At 45.5% G+C, this 19,784-nt stretch overlaps 1 protein-coding gene across 3 annotated transcripts in view; it reads right to left on the minus strand.

Moving 5' to 3' along the window:
* LOC147018681 (LIM domain only protein 7-like) overlaps positions 1–19,784 on the minus strand; it is a 158,282-nt gene that overhangs the window by 114,193 nt on the left and 24,305 nt on the right. For all 3 annotated transcript variants that reach the window (XM_085898602.1, XM_085898604.1, XM_085898603.1), the window contains exon 3: positions 9,073–9,142. In XM_085898602.1, coding sequence (XP_085754728.1) covers positions 9,073–9,142 — 70 coding nt within the window. The remainder of the gene's footprint in view (positions 1–9,072; positions 9,143–19,784) is intronic.

Genomic DNA, 19,784 nt, shown 5'->3' on the forward strand with positions numbered 1-19,784 from the left:
ATGGGCAGACTGACAAACAGGAAAATAGATTGTTTGTGACAATAAGGTAATCTTTGTGTTTGTATCACCTTTACCTGATGAGAAATGTTTGAAAACACTCTGCACTTGGACCAAGAAAGATTGTAATCAAAAAGCCATTTCGACACTTAAAGCAGTTATCGGCAAATCAAACATTTTGATTCAAGTTATCCACAAACGATCGAGTTTTTCTTTTGGGAGGTGGAGGGGAGAGGTTTTTGGTTCTTCCCTGATAGGTGCTGCACAAAGAAACATTGTGCAATAACTATTACTATTAAGTGTACTACTGTGAGTACGAATACTACAACTATGACGACATATTTAACTACTCCAATTATTCCCACCTTCCTGAGGCATCAGTTGAATCACGTTTCTGACTCGAGACTTTCACGAACAAGCCGGCCAGACCTATTGTTCGACTTAAGGAACTAGGAATTTGAAATTTGTTCAGGGTACCAGTGATGACTCACCTTACTCTTTCTGAGGGACACCGTGGGATCGAATGCTGGCAGACGGGACACCCACCTTAATTAATGTCCATCTGAGGGATGGCAAACAATTGATGAATCGCCATGCCTTGCTCCTGAATTATGTGGAAAAGTTTCTGGCAACCCTTGACTCTGATTTTGACTCTGCAACTGGACCGGACGGCATTAGCTCACCTGTCCTAAAAATCTGCTCCGCATCTCTTGCACTTCCCCTCTCTGCCCTTTACACCCTGTCATTTATCAGAGGTCATCTTCCATGGAAATCAGCCAACATCACAGCATTACACAAAAAAGGTGCAAAATGGGTCCCCTTAACTACAGACCCATTGGCTCACTTCCAATTATCAGCAAGGTCATGGAATCCATCATCGCAGATTACATAAAATAATTACTTTTCTCCAACAGCCTCATCTCATCAATTCGGATTCAGACCAGATCACTCTTCCTTGAACATGCTGCTTCCACTCTCCCAACGATGGATAGAGGCGCTCAATGTCAGACATGAGATCAAGGCCGTCTCTATGGACATATATCAAGCTTTCGATACAGTCTGGCATCCAGCCTTGCTCTCCCAACTGTCTGAGAAATGGAATCCAAGGCCAACCCCATTCTTGGATCACTGACTTCCTCCACTCTCGTGGCCAACAGGTGGCTCTCAACGAACCTTTTCTTCTCCTCTCCCTGTCAAGGCTGGAGTTCCCCAAGGCAGTGTTCCAAGCCCAATATTATTCCTAATCATCATCATTTATCTCACTGACTCTCTGGAAAATCCTCTTTATCTCATTGCTGACGACTCCACTCTCACCTGTGACATCCCGCATCCTTCTGACAGACAGGCAGCAGCCTCTTCCCTCTCCTCAGACCTTGACAATATCACAAACTGGTCAAACACTTGGAAGATATCTTTCATTCCTGAGAAATCCCACACATTCACTCACTCACTCTCTCGATCGGAAAGGACCATTCCGCAAACCCTCCCATACACTTTCTCAACAACCCTCTCAAAGAGGTTCAGTTACTCAAACTCTTGGGTTTCACTCGCAGTCATGATCTTTCTTGGGCAAGCCACATTTCAAAGTTGGCCTCCAAAGCCAGACGCCAACTGGGCATCCTCTGTCATACAAAGTCCTTCCTTGGCACAATGAGCTCCTATCAACATACAAAGTTTTCATCCACAGCTTGGTGGAGTACTTCTCTCCCCTTTGGGCTCGTTGACCTGCCTCACATCTTTCTCAGCTTGATGCCATGGAAATCAAGATTTTCAAGATCATTGAAAACTCTTGCAATGAACCTGAGTCTATGGGCTATCACTTAACCATCGCCAACAGGTTGGTGGTCTCTCTGACTTCTTCTGTCTCATTTCTGGTCTTGCATCCTCTGCCCTCTCAGTGTTCTGTCCCCTCCCCAAGTATCTGCAAGCTGGACGTGGTCCACCACCAACTTCCTCCTTGTGAAAATGCCTAAATCCAGAACCACTGCTCATGTCCACTCATTTATTCCTCTTTTTTTCCCCCCACCTGTGGAACCATCTTCCACACTCTCTTCAATCTCATTTTTCCCTCCAGGTCTTCAAGACAGCTGTTCACCACCATCTCAGGTTATCCTCCATCCAAAGCCATGATCTTTTCTCCACCCATTAAACCACTCCCACCCCTCCCAAAATTTTGCTTTTGTATCCATCTTGTCCACCCCTTGTGTTCTCCCCTACCCCTCATCGTTACCTGCATCCCTTGTTTGTTTGTCTCTGTCTACCTTCTCCCTTTGCCATGCTCTTGGTGTTTCCACTTTCTCCTGCTGTTCCCTTTGTCATGTTGTGTCCTGTTCTGTTCTGTGTCCTCGCTCTTTCACTACACGAGCCTAGACCATGTATATGAAGAAAAAAAACCCCCCATTGACAGTTTATAGCTGGACTGTGATACGAGCCCAGGTTTACACAGCTCAAGGCGAGTGCAGATACCTCTAAAGCCTAAACTATCCTACCAGTCCAGAGAAACCTTGCACAAGCAATATAGAATTTAACATTTTCCATCGTCAATCCTTGCTGAACCTGAAATCTTGTGGCCCCTGCCCTCCCCCCAAAAAGAGAAAAATAAATAAATAAATAAATAGCATATATTTATGAAACTATGCCAATGTTGCAACTCTTCTTTTAACAAGTTTCCTTTCAAGGAACTTCGACACAGGCGGATGCCATTAGGCACATCAATGCCTGCACTATGATTGCCAACTGATTGGGATTGGCCTTGCTCTATCCTTTTTAATTCTGAGCGTCAAACAAGGAAGCAGTGTGTACAATTTTTATAGTCTTTGGTATGACCCGACCAGGGTACGAACCGCCGACCTCCCAGATTCAGAACGGACGCTCCAACGATTACACACGGAATTTACACTGCATCACAGTTGGAATCGCAAACATGTGCACGCTATCAAATTCACAACATTCTTTTCTTAAAACCAGTCCAAAAAGCAACAGTTGAAATACTGCAGATGTTACATCGCATATTACATGCAATACAGATCACCCAAACACCAACTACACAAGTCAGACATGAAAAAAAAATATTCCCAAACTCCCTTGATCTTTGGATTTGTAGAACAGCACCATGACTTAGTGAAGTAAATCAGAAGGACTTACGGAATACTTCACGAGTGGTCAATAAGAGCTGAACGAAGGACCAAAACCTATGGTGCACTTGGACCACGTCTCTTTGGTTCCACAGTGTCCGATCGACTCGGTAAGAGAGTGCGAAGCACGTGCCCGAACCCCCGCACTATGCAGACCTATTATTAAACCACCCGGAACGTGACACCGAGCTAAAGGACTCCCAGCAATGTGTCCACACTCAGGGCTCGGAATTAAAACAGCTGCAAACTGCCGTCACATCTGAATATACTTCATCGCTCTAATGGTGAACTTGTGAAACACCGTAGCATGGAGGAAGAAACAAAGAAAAAAAAGAAAAGAAAAGACGACTCATGAAAAATTAATAAGAGTCAGAAGGTGCAACCCAAGGCAGACAAAGAGCAATTTAATTCCAGTAATGTTCTGCACCTGTTACCTGTGATTATACCCTTGCTTTCATGGTGACAAGAGTGCATGCAAATGGTTGTGCGGCTTTGCTTTTGTAATGAGGTATTATCACTCGAATGAAGATCCTCTAAGCCAAAAAAAAAAGAAAAAAAAGAAAGAGGATTAACATGAACGAATAATCTGGAAAACTAAGTACAAGCTGAGTACTTACTGTACCAGGTTAAGGCAAACATTGGTGGTTTTGTTACTTCTCAACCTTTGTATCGACCATTTGGTCTTGAGGAACCCTTGACGCCTCGAGGAAGGAAGCCTATGCTTGCTAACCCTCAAACAGCTAAGTCCGGTTGTTGATGTCGGCCTTCACAAATCCAGGTGACAAATACAGATTGTATTCTTGGGAAGGTTTCATAACAATGTCCTGTGAAGATGTTTTGTTTTGATCACCACCATTTACTTGGTTTTTCCCTTTCTCCTTCATTGCACATTTCTTTTTCATTTCCATCTCCATTCATGTTGAGATCACATTTTACAGGACGTGTGACTTCCAAATGTCACCTCTTTTTGAGTGGTCCCCCCCCCACCCTCTCTTTTTGACGTCTCACAAAAGGTCTGACAAAATCTGAGCTTCACTGTACTGTGGTCCAAATCAAAATCCAATTTTCTCGTAGTTTGCTGGTCTTACAGTCTAAGAACATGCCACTTGAAGTTATGACCCCAGGATCAAATAAGTACAAGTACTGTCCTGTATTTTTGTTTTAACCCAATATTCTTTCATGAAATACCCTCATTACTTCCGCCACTCAAGATGTTCATGAAACCAGTGGTTTAATAATAGGTCTGCATCCACCATCATCTGCCATACAGTGATTCCTTGGTGGACGGAGGTTATATGTATTCACCCCTGTTTGTCTGTGAGCCGACTATCTCAAAAGGTTATGAATGGATTCGGCAGTACCTTGGTGGACAGGTTGGGTGTGTGACAAGGATGAATTTGTCAGATTTTGGTGAAGATCCGGATCTGGATATGAGAATTTTAAAGTGATTCTTCACCATTGAGATAGGGCCAAAAACGATATACTGTATATTACAACACTGTATATATCAAACAGTTATGGACGGATTATGACAAAACTGGGTGGATAGGTTGGGTGTGTGACAAGAACACACTGATTAGATTTTGGTTGAGGTCCAGATGCAGATCAGGCCTATCAGTGAGATACAAAAGGTAAACTGTTCAGTGTGGCGGAGGTATGTGCTCTACCGAGTGCCGTTCTAGTTCATGAGCCATCATTAGAAAACAAAAAAGGATCGCAGAGACAGAGGCAACTGTTGCAACAAACTACCAACACATAACCAGCTCTATGAAAAGGATTATCTAATCTCACCATTCATGAAATATCGTGGGAATTATGCCAGGAAAATCTGTAAATGAGCCAGGAAACTCTGGGTTCAACTCAAAGGAAATATAGAAGCATTTGCTTGCTAAGGAAACTATGGGATCTTCATTATGAGTCCAACACTTGAATAAGTCTTTCAATCCTGACAAATCTCTCTATCTCTCAATATCTCTTTCTGAAAGGACCACCTTGCAAAACCCTTCCATCTACTCTCTTAACAATCCTTTTGAAGTAGTTCAGTCACTCAAGCTTTTGGCCTTCACCATCAGCCATGATCTTTTTTAGGCAAGTTGGATCACACTCCTAAGTTTAGATCTTCACACTACTAAGTTGGCCTCCAAATTGAGTCGCAGACTGGGCATCCTCCGTCATGCAGTCTTTCCTTTGCAAATCGGATAATCTTAACACCCAACAAGGGTTTCATCCACAACTACTGTAGATAGAGTACTGCTCTCCCCTTTGGACTGGCACTCCTGCCTCACTGTATTTAGGTCTTTATTCTGTGCAGATCATGATCCTCAAAATCAATGGAATATCCTGCGATGAAGCTGTACGTCTGGGTCTGTTGCTCCTGCAGACAGATCGGTGGCTTCTCCATCTTCACCACCTCCTTTCTGGTCTTGCATACTTCTACCCTTTCAGTGGTTTGTCTTTCACTCCCCCCCCCTCAGGTTTCTCCAGCACACATGTGTTCTGCCAGTACCCAACTTCTGGTGAAACTCCCATAATCCACACTGACTGCTCATCACCACTTATTTGTTCCTCTTATCTTGCCTGTGGAACCAACTTCCTCAGTCTGTTGAATTTCATTTTTCTCCAAGGCTTCAGGATGGCTTTTCACCTCCTCAGGTCATCTCCCATTCATATTCATGATCTCCCCCATCTCCTCCTCCTGGAGCCCCTTCACTCTAAGCACACGTTTCCTTCCCAGGTTATTGTGTTTCTCCCCTCTTCCCACACCCACCTTTCCATTTTTGTTTGATTGCTCTTACATCCCTGGTTTTTCCTTCCTCTACTTTAGTTTGTATCCACCTTGTTCATCCGACATCCCCTGACCCCCTCCACTTTCCCTTGCTCTTTCATTCTTCCTCCAAGTGATGCTCTGTTGCATCCCACTACCATGTTGTCCTTGTGTTTCCTGCTTTCCATGGTGTTCTACCTGTTTTGTTCTGTTCTGCTCGGCAAACTAGCTCTTCCATGGGCCTCGACTTTGTATACAAAAAACAAATGAATTACTGAACTGAAAAGATGGCTGAAGATATCTCACAATGCATAAAATGCTCCACCAGGGGGCCATTGATGTTTGATCAGAATCAGCCAGTAATTGAACCCCAATCAAGGGAGCTCAGAGGCCAGCACAGAACTGCTGAGATACCGAGCTGTTGGAAAAGGGGATCACAACTTGCAATTTTGTGGAACCGAGATTACTTCCTGGTTGTGGACATCAATCTTTTAAAACATTGAAGCTTCTCAATACATTCAACATTTATGGCATTAAAAGTTATGACAAAATAAATAGATTTCTGATCATTTTCTGTACCTCCTCTCACCTAGAAGGATCCCAATAAGGAGAAAACCAGTGAGCCAGATGATGAAAAAGAGCTCCACAAAGTCATGGTGTATTCACAGGCATCTTTTTGCAATGTCTTTTCTTTCAAAATATCCTTGTGGATGGTATCATTGACATTTAGAACTTGACAATAAATTAACAGGGCTGGCAGGATGAGTTAGAGGTATGTACACTCGCCTATAAGCTGTCTAGCATGGGTTCAAATCCTGACCAAGCTATAAACCGCCATCCCAGTGTTTCACAGACTGGGCGATTCATCAATGTGCGTGCCATCCCTCGGATGGACGTTAAATGGGCGTCCTGTCCGCCAGTATTAATTGGTGGACGTTAAATATCCCACAGTGTCCGTTCTGAAGAGTAGACAAGCTATCACTGGCACCATGAACACGTTACAAATTCCTGCCCTAACAAGCAGAGGGCATTGCATCAGCGGCACAGCCGTGTCCTCGGCCAATGATGCTCAGCCCCCGCAGCTTTATGCTGCCTACAAAAGAAGAAGAAATTTACTGAAAGAGAACATTTATGTCAAGTAGAATGTTCTATGAAATATCAAGTCAAAGATAAGGGATAGATAGAGAGCGAGAGAGAGAGAGAGTAGAAATAGAATGCATACATAACACGGGCATTGATTCTTTTGTTTGAGTTTCCTTGAACATCCTTGTGTGCTCCAACAGGTGCCAAACCAAAACCTTACATGTGAAGCAATATATGCAGGCAGCACCTGCTTTGCATCTTGCAAGAGAAAGCAAATGAGACAGCAGAGGTCGATGCCTTTTGGCATGCATGCTCATATCAGGCACAAAACAAAAGCCATGTACTCACCAGCAACGAGTCACAAGCATGATGCTAGTGGGTGTTGAGTGTCGTGATAGAAGTAACAAAACCCATTACAATGTGAGAGCATACCGCACAAAGCTCAGCACAGTTGGGATGAAAATTTAACACCAACACAAACACGTGGGAGTGAAAGCACAAGGTGGAATTGACATGATGAAGGGTTTTTTTAATATAAATGAGGGCGAGGGAAACGCAAGGGAATCAATTTGTTGGAAAGATCATTCAAGACATCTTGGATGGAAACGAGGAGAAACACAAGGGTGGACGGCATGTGGCTTACCACGCCTATACGTACATGTTATCCTCTTTGGAATAAAAAAAATAAAATAAGAAAAACGAATAAACCATTTTTGACTCCAAGTACAAACAAGGACATGCAGTATAGCATGGTCCCTACAATGAGACAAGGACAGCGGCTCTAACACAATGCATTCCTGGGCGGTCGACTATGCTGTGGCCAGGAGACGAGAGACAACGGGCCTGGTAGTTGAAGTTCAACGGTGCACTTCACTTGACGAGAAACATCATTTGCATTCATTTGCCTCAGCCACAACACGTCCTGCTGTGAAACCACAATCTCACTGCAACAGTGTAACCCGTACCATTTCCACTGTACAAGTGGAACTCACTGGTTCATATTTCGTACTGGCAGGGGTACCCAGTGTTGCCTGGTGCTGTTCCAATCTTGTTGACATTTTGAAGAAATCAATTTTTTTTTCCCATTTTGTTATGGGGGCCGAAAACACTTCCCTAAACCCATGAAGGAATGGGGTCAGGGACCATTGAATATTTGCTTTCACATAGCTACAAAGGCTAAGGCACGAGACAGTAATTACATTTGTTTTGTTTTTTTAAGTTCCGATTTTTCAAAAACAAATTTGCCTAAAACTTTTCTGGGCACTCACTGATGAACCTCTGAAAGTTTGACGAAGATCCGTTTGGCCATCTCTGAGAAAAATGGTGATACACAGAACAAAACTCGAAGAACAAGAAAACTTCACAACTTCATTCAAGAATCATGATTCTTCACCGAAACGGATGTGGATACTTCAAGTCCTGGGAGGACTCCATTCCACCTTCTGAAACTCGAATTATGGAGATAACAACCACACACAAACAAACACACACACACACACACACACACACACACACACACACACACACAAACAAACACACACACACACACACACACACACACACACACACCTCTTGTAGTATATATGCGAATATAAACTTTTTTAGTACACAGAGGGGAAGAGCCTGAACACTAGACAGATCAGGACACAACAGAACAAAAGGAACAGGGGAGAGAGAGAGAGATAGAGAGATAGAGAGATAGAGATAGACCAACAGCAGGATTAAAGGACAAAATAGAGGAAAACTTTGCCAAATAATAGGTGTAGGGGAAGAATGAGGAGAAGAGGAGAATGCATGGGGTGGACAAGGTGGAGCAAACTGTCAGAAAAGAACCTAACCCAAACAAATTTGATGGGGGTAGACCAGATTATAGTTTTGGATGGGCGATGATCTGAGATGGTGGTGCACAGCTGCCTTAAAGACCTGAACTAATGCTATAACGATGCCAGACATAAGAGTTTAAAAGATAAATTGATGCAACGTTCATTAATTACTTTCTCCATACATTCACACAGGCACTATTGTTAGCATAACAACATTCGCATCACATAATGCCAATGCGAACACTCCGAGAGAAATTCGCTCTTCACTCACCAGGCCGGCAATGGGCGACGCTCCTCTGTTGATCTTCCACACACAACCCGGATGCAAAATGTTGATTAATCTGCATCAGAGACAGTAGAATGTACTCATCTCTGCTATTATATAAATGTTATACAATGTCACATTTATATCATTGTTGTTCTACACTCTACAGCATTACTAACTATGAACTCAATTCGTGATCAACACCCCAGTTCCAGGGAGAGACATGGGCCCAATGGCATTGTGCTCTGACCAGCTCGAAACCCAAGCTACAGACAGCACAACCATTGTGTGTTTTGGCTCGACATTCCTGTGGCCTCCCATCTCTCCTTGGTTTTGACCCTTTGTGTACTCAGCACAGAAAGCTATGTTCAGCTTCAGCTAATGACATCAACTATTCATTCTGTAACATATTCAAGTCGTTGAATTGCAAGAGTGAAGGAAAGAAGGTGGGGTAGAGAGGGAGAGGAACAAACTTTTTGATGGTTTCGTTCAAAATTTTGACATACAATCAGGGCATAGTGATGATAACAATAATAATATTATTACTACTACTAATAATAATAATAATAATAATAATAATAAAAACAGCAAGCAGTGATGCAGGGGCCCAAGCATCCCTTGTCCAAGATGAGGCATTTTCCAACCACATGACATATGAGGTCATCGTTAACAGCGCATATATATATATATATATATATATATATATATATATATATATATATATATATATATATATATATATATATATATATATATATATATATATATATATATATATATTCCCCAGACGTACTCGATGATATGTGCCAAGTTTCATTATCAATCGATTGAACACTATTGAAGAAAGAGATTTTAAGAGGTTAACCTTTAATCCAACATGGCAGCCAAACCAAGTGACTGATGACATCATCTTATGCAATTTCTTTTGAAGCATGGGAAGTCGACCATTAAATGACAAGAATCGAACTGATAGCATTTGCGGTTTCGGGGAAGAAATTTTTTTAAGTTTTCAATTAAATCCAAGATGGTTGCCATGGTGATTGCAAAATCAAAACACGGAAACAATATGCATCAGTTCCCATTCGCCTCGACATTCCAGTGAAGTTTCAACTTAATCGGAGCCACGGGTGCCGATGCTACAGCTGGGACAAAAATTCGGCAGAAAGAATAATAATAATAAAAATAACAATAACAACAGGACACCAAGCATTTGTATGCCATAACTCCAAAACCATGAAACCGTATGGCCTGAAATTTTTCATGCACACTAAGGGAACTCCATGCCTAGTGTTGGCTTAATGGTTAGGGTGATGGGCTTGGGATCCCAGGGTCCTGAGTTCAAATCCCACTCGGCCATTCAATTAATACCAGGTGGGGTTGACTCGGCTTGTCATCCTTCCGAGGTTGGCAAAATGATTACCAGCTTGCTGGGATAAGTCAGCCATTCAAGTATTCTGTGTCGGAGGGGCGACCTATCCAGGATTGTGCCAAATAACCCAGGAGACTGCTTCAGCAGCACCGACGCTCTGTACAGAGCATGGTCCCAATGGATGGATAAGGGAACTCCAAGGTAGTGCATGAATCAAAATTGGGTGTTTAGGTGAATACAGACAAACCTTTTGAAAATGATTAATGCAGGTCCGTAGCCAGGGCTCAGTATTAAGGGGGGCATATGAACTGGTTGGGGGGGGGCACAATTATTATATTTAATTTTTTGATAACCCGGTATACTATTGTATTCATGCAGCATTGACACATCTATACTGAGGTTGCCGTCGCATACGAACCAAATTGATCTCAGCTCGATTTAATATGTTCCGATGTTTTTGGCATAAAATAATTATTCGAATGCAGGAGAGCCGCAACAAACTGGCACATTCACAATGCAAATATTCAATGATTAGACAATTGGCACCAATTCAGGTGCACTTATACAAGGTGTTGTGAAGAATTGGCATTAGAAAATTAATATACCAGAGATACAATGACTAAATGGGGGAGGTTGGCACCAGAATCAGTGCACTTTGAAATAAGATACACTCGGCTATGACCTGAGATCACCACATTAAACTATCAACAGCAAATACGACCAGCCTGAAGATACCACAAGGTCCTCATTTAAAGCAGTCAATTACACAGAGGTAAGGTTCTGCACAAAGCACGAGATATGGGATATGCAAAGCACCAAACACAACATTTAACTTAAACACGAGAAGTACAAAGCAGCCGACCACGGCGGGTGCTGATCACAACCACACTGCAACCAGAACCACACACGCATCACCAGCAATCACACACACAATCTGAACTCCTCGTATAGTTTTTATACCACTGTACTCACTGTCAGAAGAGCTGCAGGCGACGTGTCTCGGTGTGGAATCTTCTGAGGATCTTCTCCTTCCATTCATTCAGGCATTTACGTTTGAGGTCTCTCTCGAAGGCCAGCCGTACCAGTTGAACCTTGCGTGCATGGCGCATGGACCGTCGGTGGTCAGTGAAGACATTCCTCAATGTTGAGAATGAGTTTTCACACATGGCAGTGGACACACCAAATGTTAGACCAAGTCTCATAGCAGTCACTACACTTGGCATGGCTTCCAACGTTTTGTGGTATGTTGAGAGGAGTTTTTGTGTTGTCCATCTCTCGTTTGGCTGCTTTTCTGTCTGTGAGCGAATAAACTGCTTTGCAACCACACACTCTGTTTCACTGATGGTTGACTTTGTTAATGTCATTATGTGCTGGAGCAAGTGGGGATCCAAAAACGTGCCATTTTCAGGATTCAAGGCAGCGAGTGAACGGGCGAGTTGTGTGTTGCGCTCACTGAAGCGCTGAGCGATCTCTCCAAGCACAGTGTCAATTGCGCTGTAAAAAACCCTCTGCAGTTCCGTCTTGTCATTGTCGTTGTTTTGTCCTGTAGTCTCCAAAACTACAAACTGTTCCAAGTTCTTATGCATTGTGCGTCTCCGTTTTGGTGGTGCAGGTGTAGAAGTGCAAGCATTGTTGGCCTTGTTCCACAGATCAGTGAACTCATCCTCAGAGCAGAGTTTCTTCACGCACTCTGTCGCACTCGCCACCAGTTCCAACCCCGTTAGCAACTCCATGTCCTCTGCCTGCAAGAGTCTGTTAGAGCCATCTAACAACATCAGCAGTTTTTGTACAAAGACAGCAATGAACATGAAGGCAGGCCCAGAGACTTCCTGCAAAAGCCCAACAGCCTCCATCCTCATCTCTGCACCGTAGGCACGCTCTGCATCAATCTCCGACAGTAAGGATGTCAGGTCAGGTCAGGTATGGGAGCATGTGCCAGAACAGCACGTCGCTGCGTCCACTTTCCGCCAGAACTCCAGGGGCCTCCGTCTGGCCATCCCCCAGGCAGATGCCAGGCCCATCCCCATCTCCTTGAGATGATGGTCAACCTGTTGCAACCATGAGGCACGTGGTCGACCCACTGGCCTCCTCCACTCATGAGACTCCCTCGCTGAGAGAATCTGGTGAGCAGGATCAGAGTCAGGAAAACGAGCCACATGTCCATACAGCCGCAACTGACGCTCACGGACTATGCAGGTAACAAATCTCATCCGAGTCTCTCTCAGCAACCGCTCGTTGGACACAAAATCCGACCAGCGATAGCCAAGGATTCTCCGAAGAGACCTGGTACCAAAGGAATTAAGTCTCCGTCTCAGATCCTTGGTCAGAGTCCAAGTCTCGCACCCATAGAGCAAGACTGGAAGTACCAAGGACCTGAAGACTCGGATTTTCGTCCTCCCGCACAGGTACCGGCAGCGCCACACCTCATGATCCAGTGAATCCATGACTCCCCAGGCCCGACCCAGACGTCTATTGACCTCTGACTCGCAGCCAGCAGAGACATGAATATCACTGCCAAGGTAAGTGAATCTCTCCACGACCACAACATCCTCACCACAAACAGACACAGACAGGACAGCAGCATCCAAGATGTCACTGAAAGCCTGGATCTTTGTTTTGACCCAAGAAACCCGTAATCCCAACGGCTCCGACTCCTCATTCAGCACCTCAAGGGCCCCCAAGAGGATGTCTAAAGTCTCCGCAAAGATGACTGCATCATCTGCAAAGTCAAGGTCCGAGATCTTGACATTCCCAAATGACGCACCGCAACTTGATCTCTCCGACATCCTCCCTAGAATCCAGTCCATACAAGTGCTGAAAAGTGTGGGGGCAAGTACACATCCCTGACGAACTCCAGTAACAACTGGAAATAAGTCAGAGATGGTACCACCACACTTCACAGCACTCTCAGTACCAGAGTAGAGTTCAGACATCAGATCGATCAGTTTTGGTGGCACCCCACGAAGACCAAGAATCCTCCAGAGGACATCCCGATTCACTGAATCGAACGCTTTACAGAGATCAACATAGGCTGCAAGCAGCCCCTGCCGAAACTCTCACCTGCGTTTGGTGAGGACACGAAGTGCAAGGATACGGTCAATCGTTGACCTCTTTGGTGTAAAGCCTGACTGCTCTGGCCGCTGGTGCTCAAGCAGATGGTGGCGAACCCTATCGAGAATTATCCGAGCAAAGACCTTGCCCGGCACTGAGAGCAGCGTCACCCCTCGGTAGTTGTTGCAGTCTTGGCGATCACCCTTCCCTTTCCAGAGAGGGACAACAAGGCCCCTCTTCCAGTCAGTTGGGATGATGCCTGTGTTCCAGGCAGAGCACAAAACTGCATGCAACGACACGAGTGCAGCATTTCCACCAGCCTTGAGAAGTTCGGCATGGATGCCACAGATCCCTGGAGCTTTGCCCTGTTTCAACTGGTTCACCGCAGCCCGTGTTTCCACAAGCGTAGGTGGACCACAGTTGATTCGAGGGTCAGCAACAGGGATTGTAACACCCTTGACGTCCAACTCGACAGTTGGGGGATCAGCCTGGTACAACCGCTCAAAGTAACCGGCCCAGCGGGCCTTCACTTCAGACTCCTCTGTCAAGAGCCTACCACTCTCTGCTCGAACTGTAGTGCTCCGAGGGATGGGCTTGGATGAACGCAATGAACGAATTCCCCTGTAAGCAAAACGAGAATCATTTCACCACAGGTGATGCTTGACCCCCTCACAGATTTCTCGCACATAGGCCTCCTTGTCCACCCTCAGTGCACGTCCAGTTTTACGCCTCAGCTCCCTGAACAGCTCAGCTCTGCCATTCAGCCTGGCCCTGCGACTCTGATCAATGGTATCCAGTGTCCCTTGAGAGACAAAATTCTTCTTTGCCCTGTGGTGAGCTCCAAGGCATCCACCGGCAACATCAAGGACGGTGGTCTTGAAGGTGCTCCACAACTCTTCAGGACCCGCCAAAGCACCCAGACCCCCCAAGTGTCCAGTCAGCCTGTTCGCAAACTCCTCAGCTACTCTCTCATCCCTGAGCTTGGCAACATCCAGCCTCGGCTGGGATGGTACCATTCTCCAGGATTTAAGGTGCAGCTTTAGAGTTGCTACAACAAGCCTGTGGTCAGTATTGAGGAACTGAGCACTCTGGTAGACCCTGCAGTTCTGGATCATCCTCCAACGACCATCAATGAGGACATGGTCAATCTCCTTTGCCACACCGCCAGCGTTGGAATACCAAGTCCAGCGATGAGCTTGTGGGCGCTGAAACCATGAACCAGCCACCCTAAGTCCATGACTTCTTGCAAAGTCAAGGAACTTAGTGCCATTCTGGTTCATAGTTCCTGACCCATGGGGACCAACACACACCTCATAACCGTCCCTATCAGTTCCAGTCGATGCATTGAAATCCCCCAACACTAGAAGTGTATCTCGTCTGGGGCACTGATCAACCACAGACTCGAGTGTGGCGTAGAATGCATCCTTCACGGTGAGATCACTCGCCTCAGTCGGAGCATAAACAGAGACCAGGGAAATGACACCTAAGGAGTGACGAATCCTTAATCTCATAATACGCTCGTTGACCGGTGTTACCTCAATTATCATTGGGGTCAGCTTATTGGACACAGCTACAGCAACTCCTTGGGTATGGTAACCATCAGAGCGACCAGACCAATAGTAGGTGTAACCACCCACCATTATCTCGCCGCAATCCGGTCTCCGAACCTCAGAGAGAGCTGCAATCCCGATGTCCAAACGCTTGAGCTCAGATGATAACAGAGACAGGTGATCATCCTCTCTTAGGGATAGGACATTCCAGGCACCCACCCGAAGGGACCGCCTCAGGTTAACCCAAGGAGACCGCCGTCTGGTGGACGACACCTCAGCACCACTCCGACACACTCTCCCGCAATCTGACCCAGGGATGTTACCCCGTGGTTTCCCTCCTATCAAAGATTGGGGGTCCCGAAGGCTTTGCCCCAATCCAGTCATCCGGTGAGCTGCCCTGCGAAGGGAAGCTGCACAGGAGGTACTCCCACGGATTGAGTTTTCAGATTTTTTTGCGTTTTGCGGAATGAAGGGTTTTACGGTGGCCGGAGTGCAAATCCTGCCACCAACCTCCTAATAAGAAGTGACCCAACTGCAGGAGGACGTCCGCAGACACAGTTGGGCACTAGATATGGATGGCCGTTGGCTCACAAGGAGCTCCTCCGCCCTTTGACAGGTTTTGTTTTTAATCCTGCTGGGTGTCCATATCCAAACACCCTCCTCACCAGAAAACCTGGTGGGGGAGACGGTTTAGTCGCCGACAACCCGACCATGGAACAGGTTAGTACAGGTTTACATGGTACCTGTAGCAGGTCACAGATCGAACCTGACCTGACAGATGTAAGGATGTGATATCCTTAAAAGATCCTATGATCACAGACACGGTGGCTAAATGTCCCGTCCAACTTTGATCAAAAAGTCGTTTGAACCGCTCACCTTTATACTGTGCAGCAACAGTGGGCTTTCTGAAGAATTTGTACAGGCAACAACAAACCTCGAGGAAATCAGTGACAGCTTTCTCTTATTTCGGCGAGCTCGGTGTCTTTTTTGAGTGTGTACTTTAAAAGCGAGAGGAAGAGCCCACTGTGCCATCTGACATATCCTCAAAATTATCAAGGCTCCCTCTAAAAGGTATCTCATTTTCGGTGAGAAATCCCACAACATCTATAAGAGCAGACACATAGTACCGGTTTCTATTTAGCTGGTCAGCATTGAGGAGTGTGGAAATCTCCTTACCACAATCGATGCGCCTCTCATTCTCCTTCCATCTCAAAACACAAGTTAAATGTTCCTTTGAAGTTGAGTGTTTGTGAAACCCCCTGCCTTTCTCAACGGCATGTTTCCAATTCCGGTAGCCTCACACTGTGAAAGTAGAGTCCACTGGGCCACGTGCGGTGTTAAACTTCCTACATGGATAGCAGAATGCTGCATCTGTCTGCACACTGTATTCCAGCCATTCATTAGTCTGGTACCACGAGGACACAAACGAGCGACTCTTGTTCTGCAACAGATGGCCAGGGTACCGCTGTAGAACAACTTGATTCGGTCTCTCACTTCCAAGATCATCGGGAAGTGGCTTGACGGTCACACCCGATCCTGAGGCCGCCGCCGAGCGTGGAAACTCGGCTGTCTGCACTGGGGCTCCAGCCGCAGGGCTGACGTTGCTGGCTTGGCCAGGTTGGCCAGCTTCTGTCGGTATTTCATCGACATGATAGTCTTTTCCTCCTCCTCCTCCAACTCCTCCCACAACATGTCTTTCATCATCTTCTTCATTTTCGTCGCTTGCATTTTTTCCTTTTCTGAGCCATTTTCGTATATATCCATCATCCACGTCCTTTTCTCCTGCTGCGAGCTCGTGCTCTGCGATTCCTCCCTCGTGACTCGTGTCACTAATCTCGCGACTCGCGACATTTGACGGTTTTATTTATTAAATGATCCATGCATCAAAAACAGGTTTTATCTGCATAATTTCAAATGTAAGCACGATTGCAAACACATATATTTTAAATTTTTATTATAAATTACTTTTGTAAGATGGAGGGTTGACGGGTTGTGAAGGTCACGTGGTGCACGTGCACTTCATCTTTAATAATGTAAATTTATGTCTTTTCCTTTATCATATTATCATATTATGACTATATTACATTTATACCTAACTTACAACCAATCAGGTAACCTGCTCAATAGGGTCTCCATATCGAATATGCTGATTGGCTATTCCTTAAAACTAAATGATCCACGATATATATATATATATATATATATATATATATATATATATATATATATATATATATATATATATATATATATATATATATATATATATATATATATATATATAACCACCCACAGCATCGACATGCGACACGAGGTCTTGGCTGCTGCCGTTGGTGTTTGCGTTATTATCTTTTATCTTGTGGTCTTGGACTGTATTGTCTTGCCAATTGCTTTTGGAGATGTGCTGGGAAGCGCACACTTATCTCTTGACTGTTATTCAAAGAAGGATATTATTAAAGAACAGTTTATCCAAGAAGGCTTCATTATTCACCACGTTGAACATCTGGAATAAGGGTTTTAGTTCACACAGGTGAACTCTTAAACAGCAAGTTCACAGTGGGCGCTCGTCCTTAAACACTAAGTTGTTCACAGAGTACAACAGGGCATAAATGGGTGGCGGACAAGTGGGGGGGGGGGCACCAGATGCGCCATGGGGGGGCATTGCACCCAAATGCCCCCCCTAGCGACGGGCCTGGATTAATGGCTTTATTTAATTATCCTTTATCAAGGCTCATTTTTGGTCAGCCTGTTGTACCTCATTGGGGTCTTAATTTGGATTTTTTTTTTGGCCTGTCAACAATGCCTTGACTTGGAACAGGCCACAACGATTTCGTAATGATAAACTTGTTTTTTTTCCCCCACTTTATTCACTCGTATCATCGAATGCCTGATGAATTATCATACCTACAAATTGATGGACATATTGCAATGCTTATAAACGCCTGGAGATGCCAGTGTTCGTGGCTTTTATTGCATTTCTGCACAAGCCATAACCTCTAGAACTCTTAATCTCAGCCAAATTTCAAAATTTAAACTTCTTTATATACTTCAGCAGTAGTTTCAACTGGTAGAAGTGTTCATTTGTCCAATTCCAAGATTGCCTGACATTCCGGGTGTCTCCAGGTGCGATTGGGAATCGCTTGCCAAGCCAGCCGTTCCTTATCAACTATTTTGTTGAAGTGCTTGCTTGGGTGTTTAAGCCACTTCGTGGATTCTATAATATTTGCACTGCCACTGAATATACTGATCGACTTGAACAAAGTTCAGGGCACACTCGCCTGCGTTTGGCAGTGCAGTGCCTCGGGCGGTGCGTCAGGCGGTGCTCCATCGCTGAAAATGTGCAATTATATTTTGTGCAATGCAATTTCATTATACGACCTGTCACTTTGGCAGAGATGGATCATTCGATACACGTAAAAAAATGAAACATTTTGTTTTTAAAGGTTTCTTCAACGAGTGGTAAAGCCACTTGGTGAGCAAACTTCATGCTTCGATGGCGATACCACAGCATGGTTCTCTGTGGGGACATTTCCAGAGTAAGGAAGGCAAAATGGATTATATTGTTGAGAATTTGCACCCGCCGGCGTGCGATCGGCTAAGTAACTCGAATGGCGGCTGCCTCGCCCACCGGAACGGACAATTCAGTCATGACCCTCCGGGAACTATCGCCCGGAGCCAGTCACGGGTGGGGGTTTAACCTCACTACGATCATGCCAATTGCCCACCCACGCAGGATAGGGTTGCTCGCCAAATTCGACCTACCTAAGTACCTGCGTGAGTGGTCGACCGGGCAATCGTACCACGCCACAGGCCGACTCCGGACACGAAACGCTTAAGCGGTTCCTTCCGTATTACAGGGATAACCGAGCGGAGTTATCGTCGGCCTTGACGGTTCCGATTAATTACCGGGCGTTTTAAACCCACTACGAACCCCTTACGTGATGCAAGATGGAGGTTCAATAAAAGGAAAAGATGAAGCGAAACGGGAAAACAGTTCACACAATGCACTTTAATTACCCACACAGACACAAAGCAAGCACGTATATACAGCCATACAGTTTTCGTGCAAAAGAAATAAAAGCAAGAACGACGCAGAATTAATACCGAATAAGACTTACACACGGCAACACTTACACAGTTCTACTTTACGGACTGGTGCCACCCACAGACATTTACACAAAACCGCAAAACAAAAGGAAGTCGCGACTTCCCAGGGTGCGTCGAGTCCTTCTCCCATGCGTAGCTCGCATCGTCCGCCCGACAGCTCGGACGGGGCTCTTGGGGGAACGGACGGGGCTCGTTCGGCGCGACTTCCTGCGCTCATGCACGGGGTCCCAGGGCCCGCGCGAGGATCGCCGAACAGGGCAGGAACCACGAGCTCGTGAACTGAATCAGAAGGCTCACTTCGAACTCCACACAACTCCGAACCAACCGAGCAACCAACCAAAAAACCCCCGAACCAACTCGACAAACTGAAGACCAACTCGTTCGTCCCTTTTGTAGGGGCTGGCTCTGCCCTTCGCCCCGCCCTGTTTTCGGCTCCACCCTCCTTCGAGAAGGTTCCCGAAAAGGGGCGTTCCCTCACCCCGACCGCCTCACGCTGTTCATCCACCAATCGGCAGCGAGCTGCCCTCCCCCCTTCCTTCACACCAAGCACGGGGAAAAATGGCGGGAAAAGCCCACGAGCATCGTTGGTGGTTGTTCTTCCGCAGAGATCGTGACCGCACGGTGCTTATTGAATGGCGAGT

Source organism: Eptatretus burgeri, chromosome 10 (assembly GCF_056783735.1).
Source record: "Eptatretus burgeri isolate ZD-2024b chromosome 10, Ebu_testis_v1, whole genome shotgun sequence".
In the NCBI taxonomy this organism is placed as follows: Eukaryota; Metazoa; Chordata; class Myxini; order Myxiniformes; family Myxinidae; genus Eptatretus; species Eptatretus burgeri.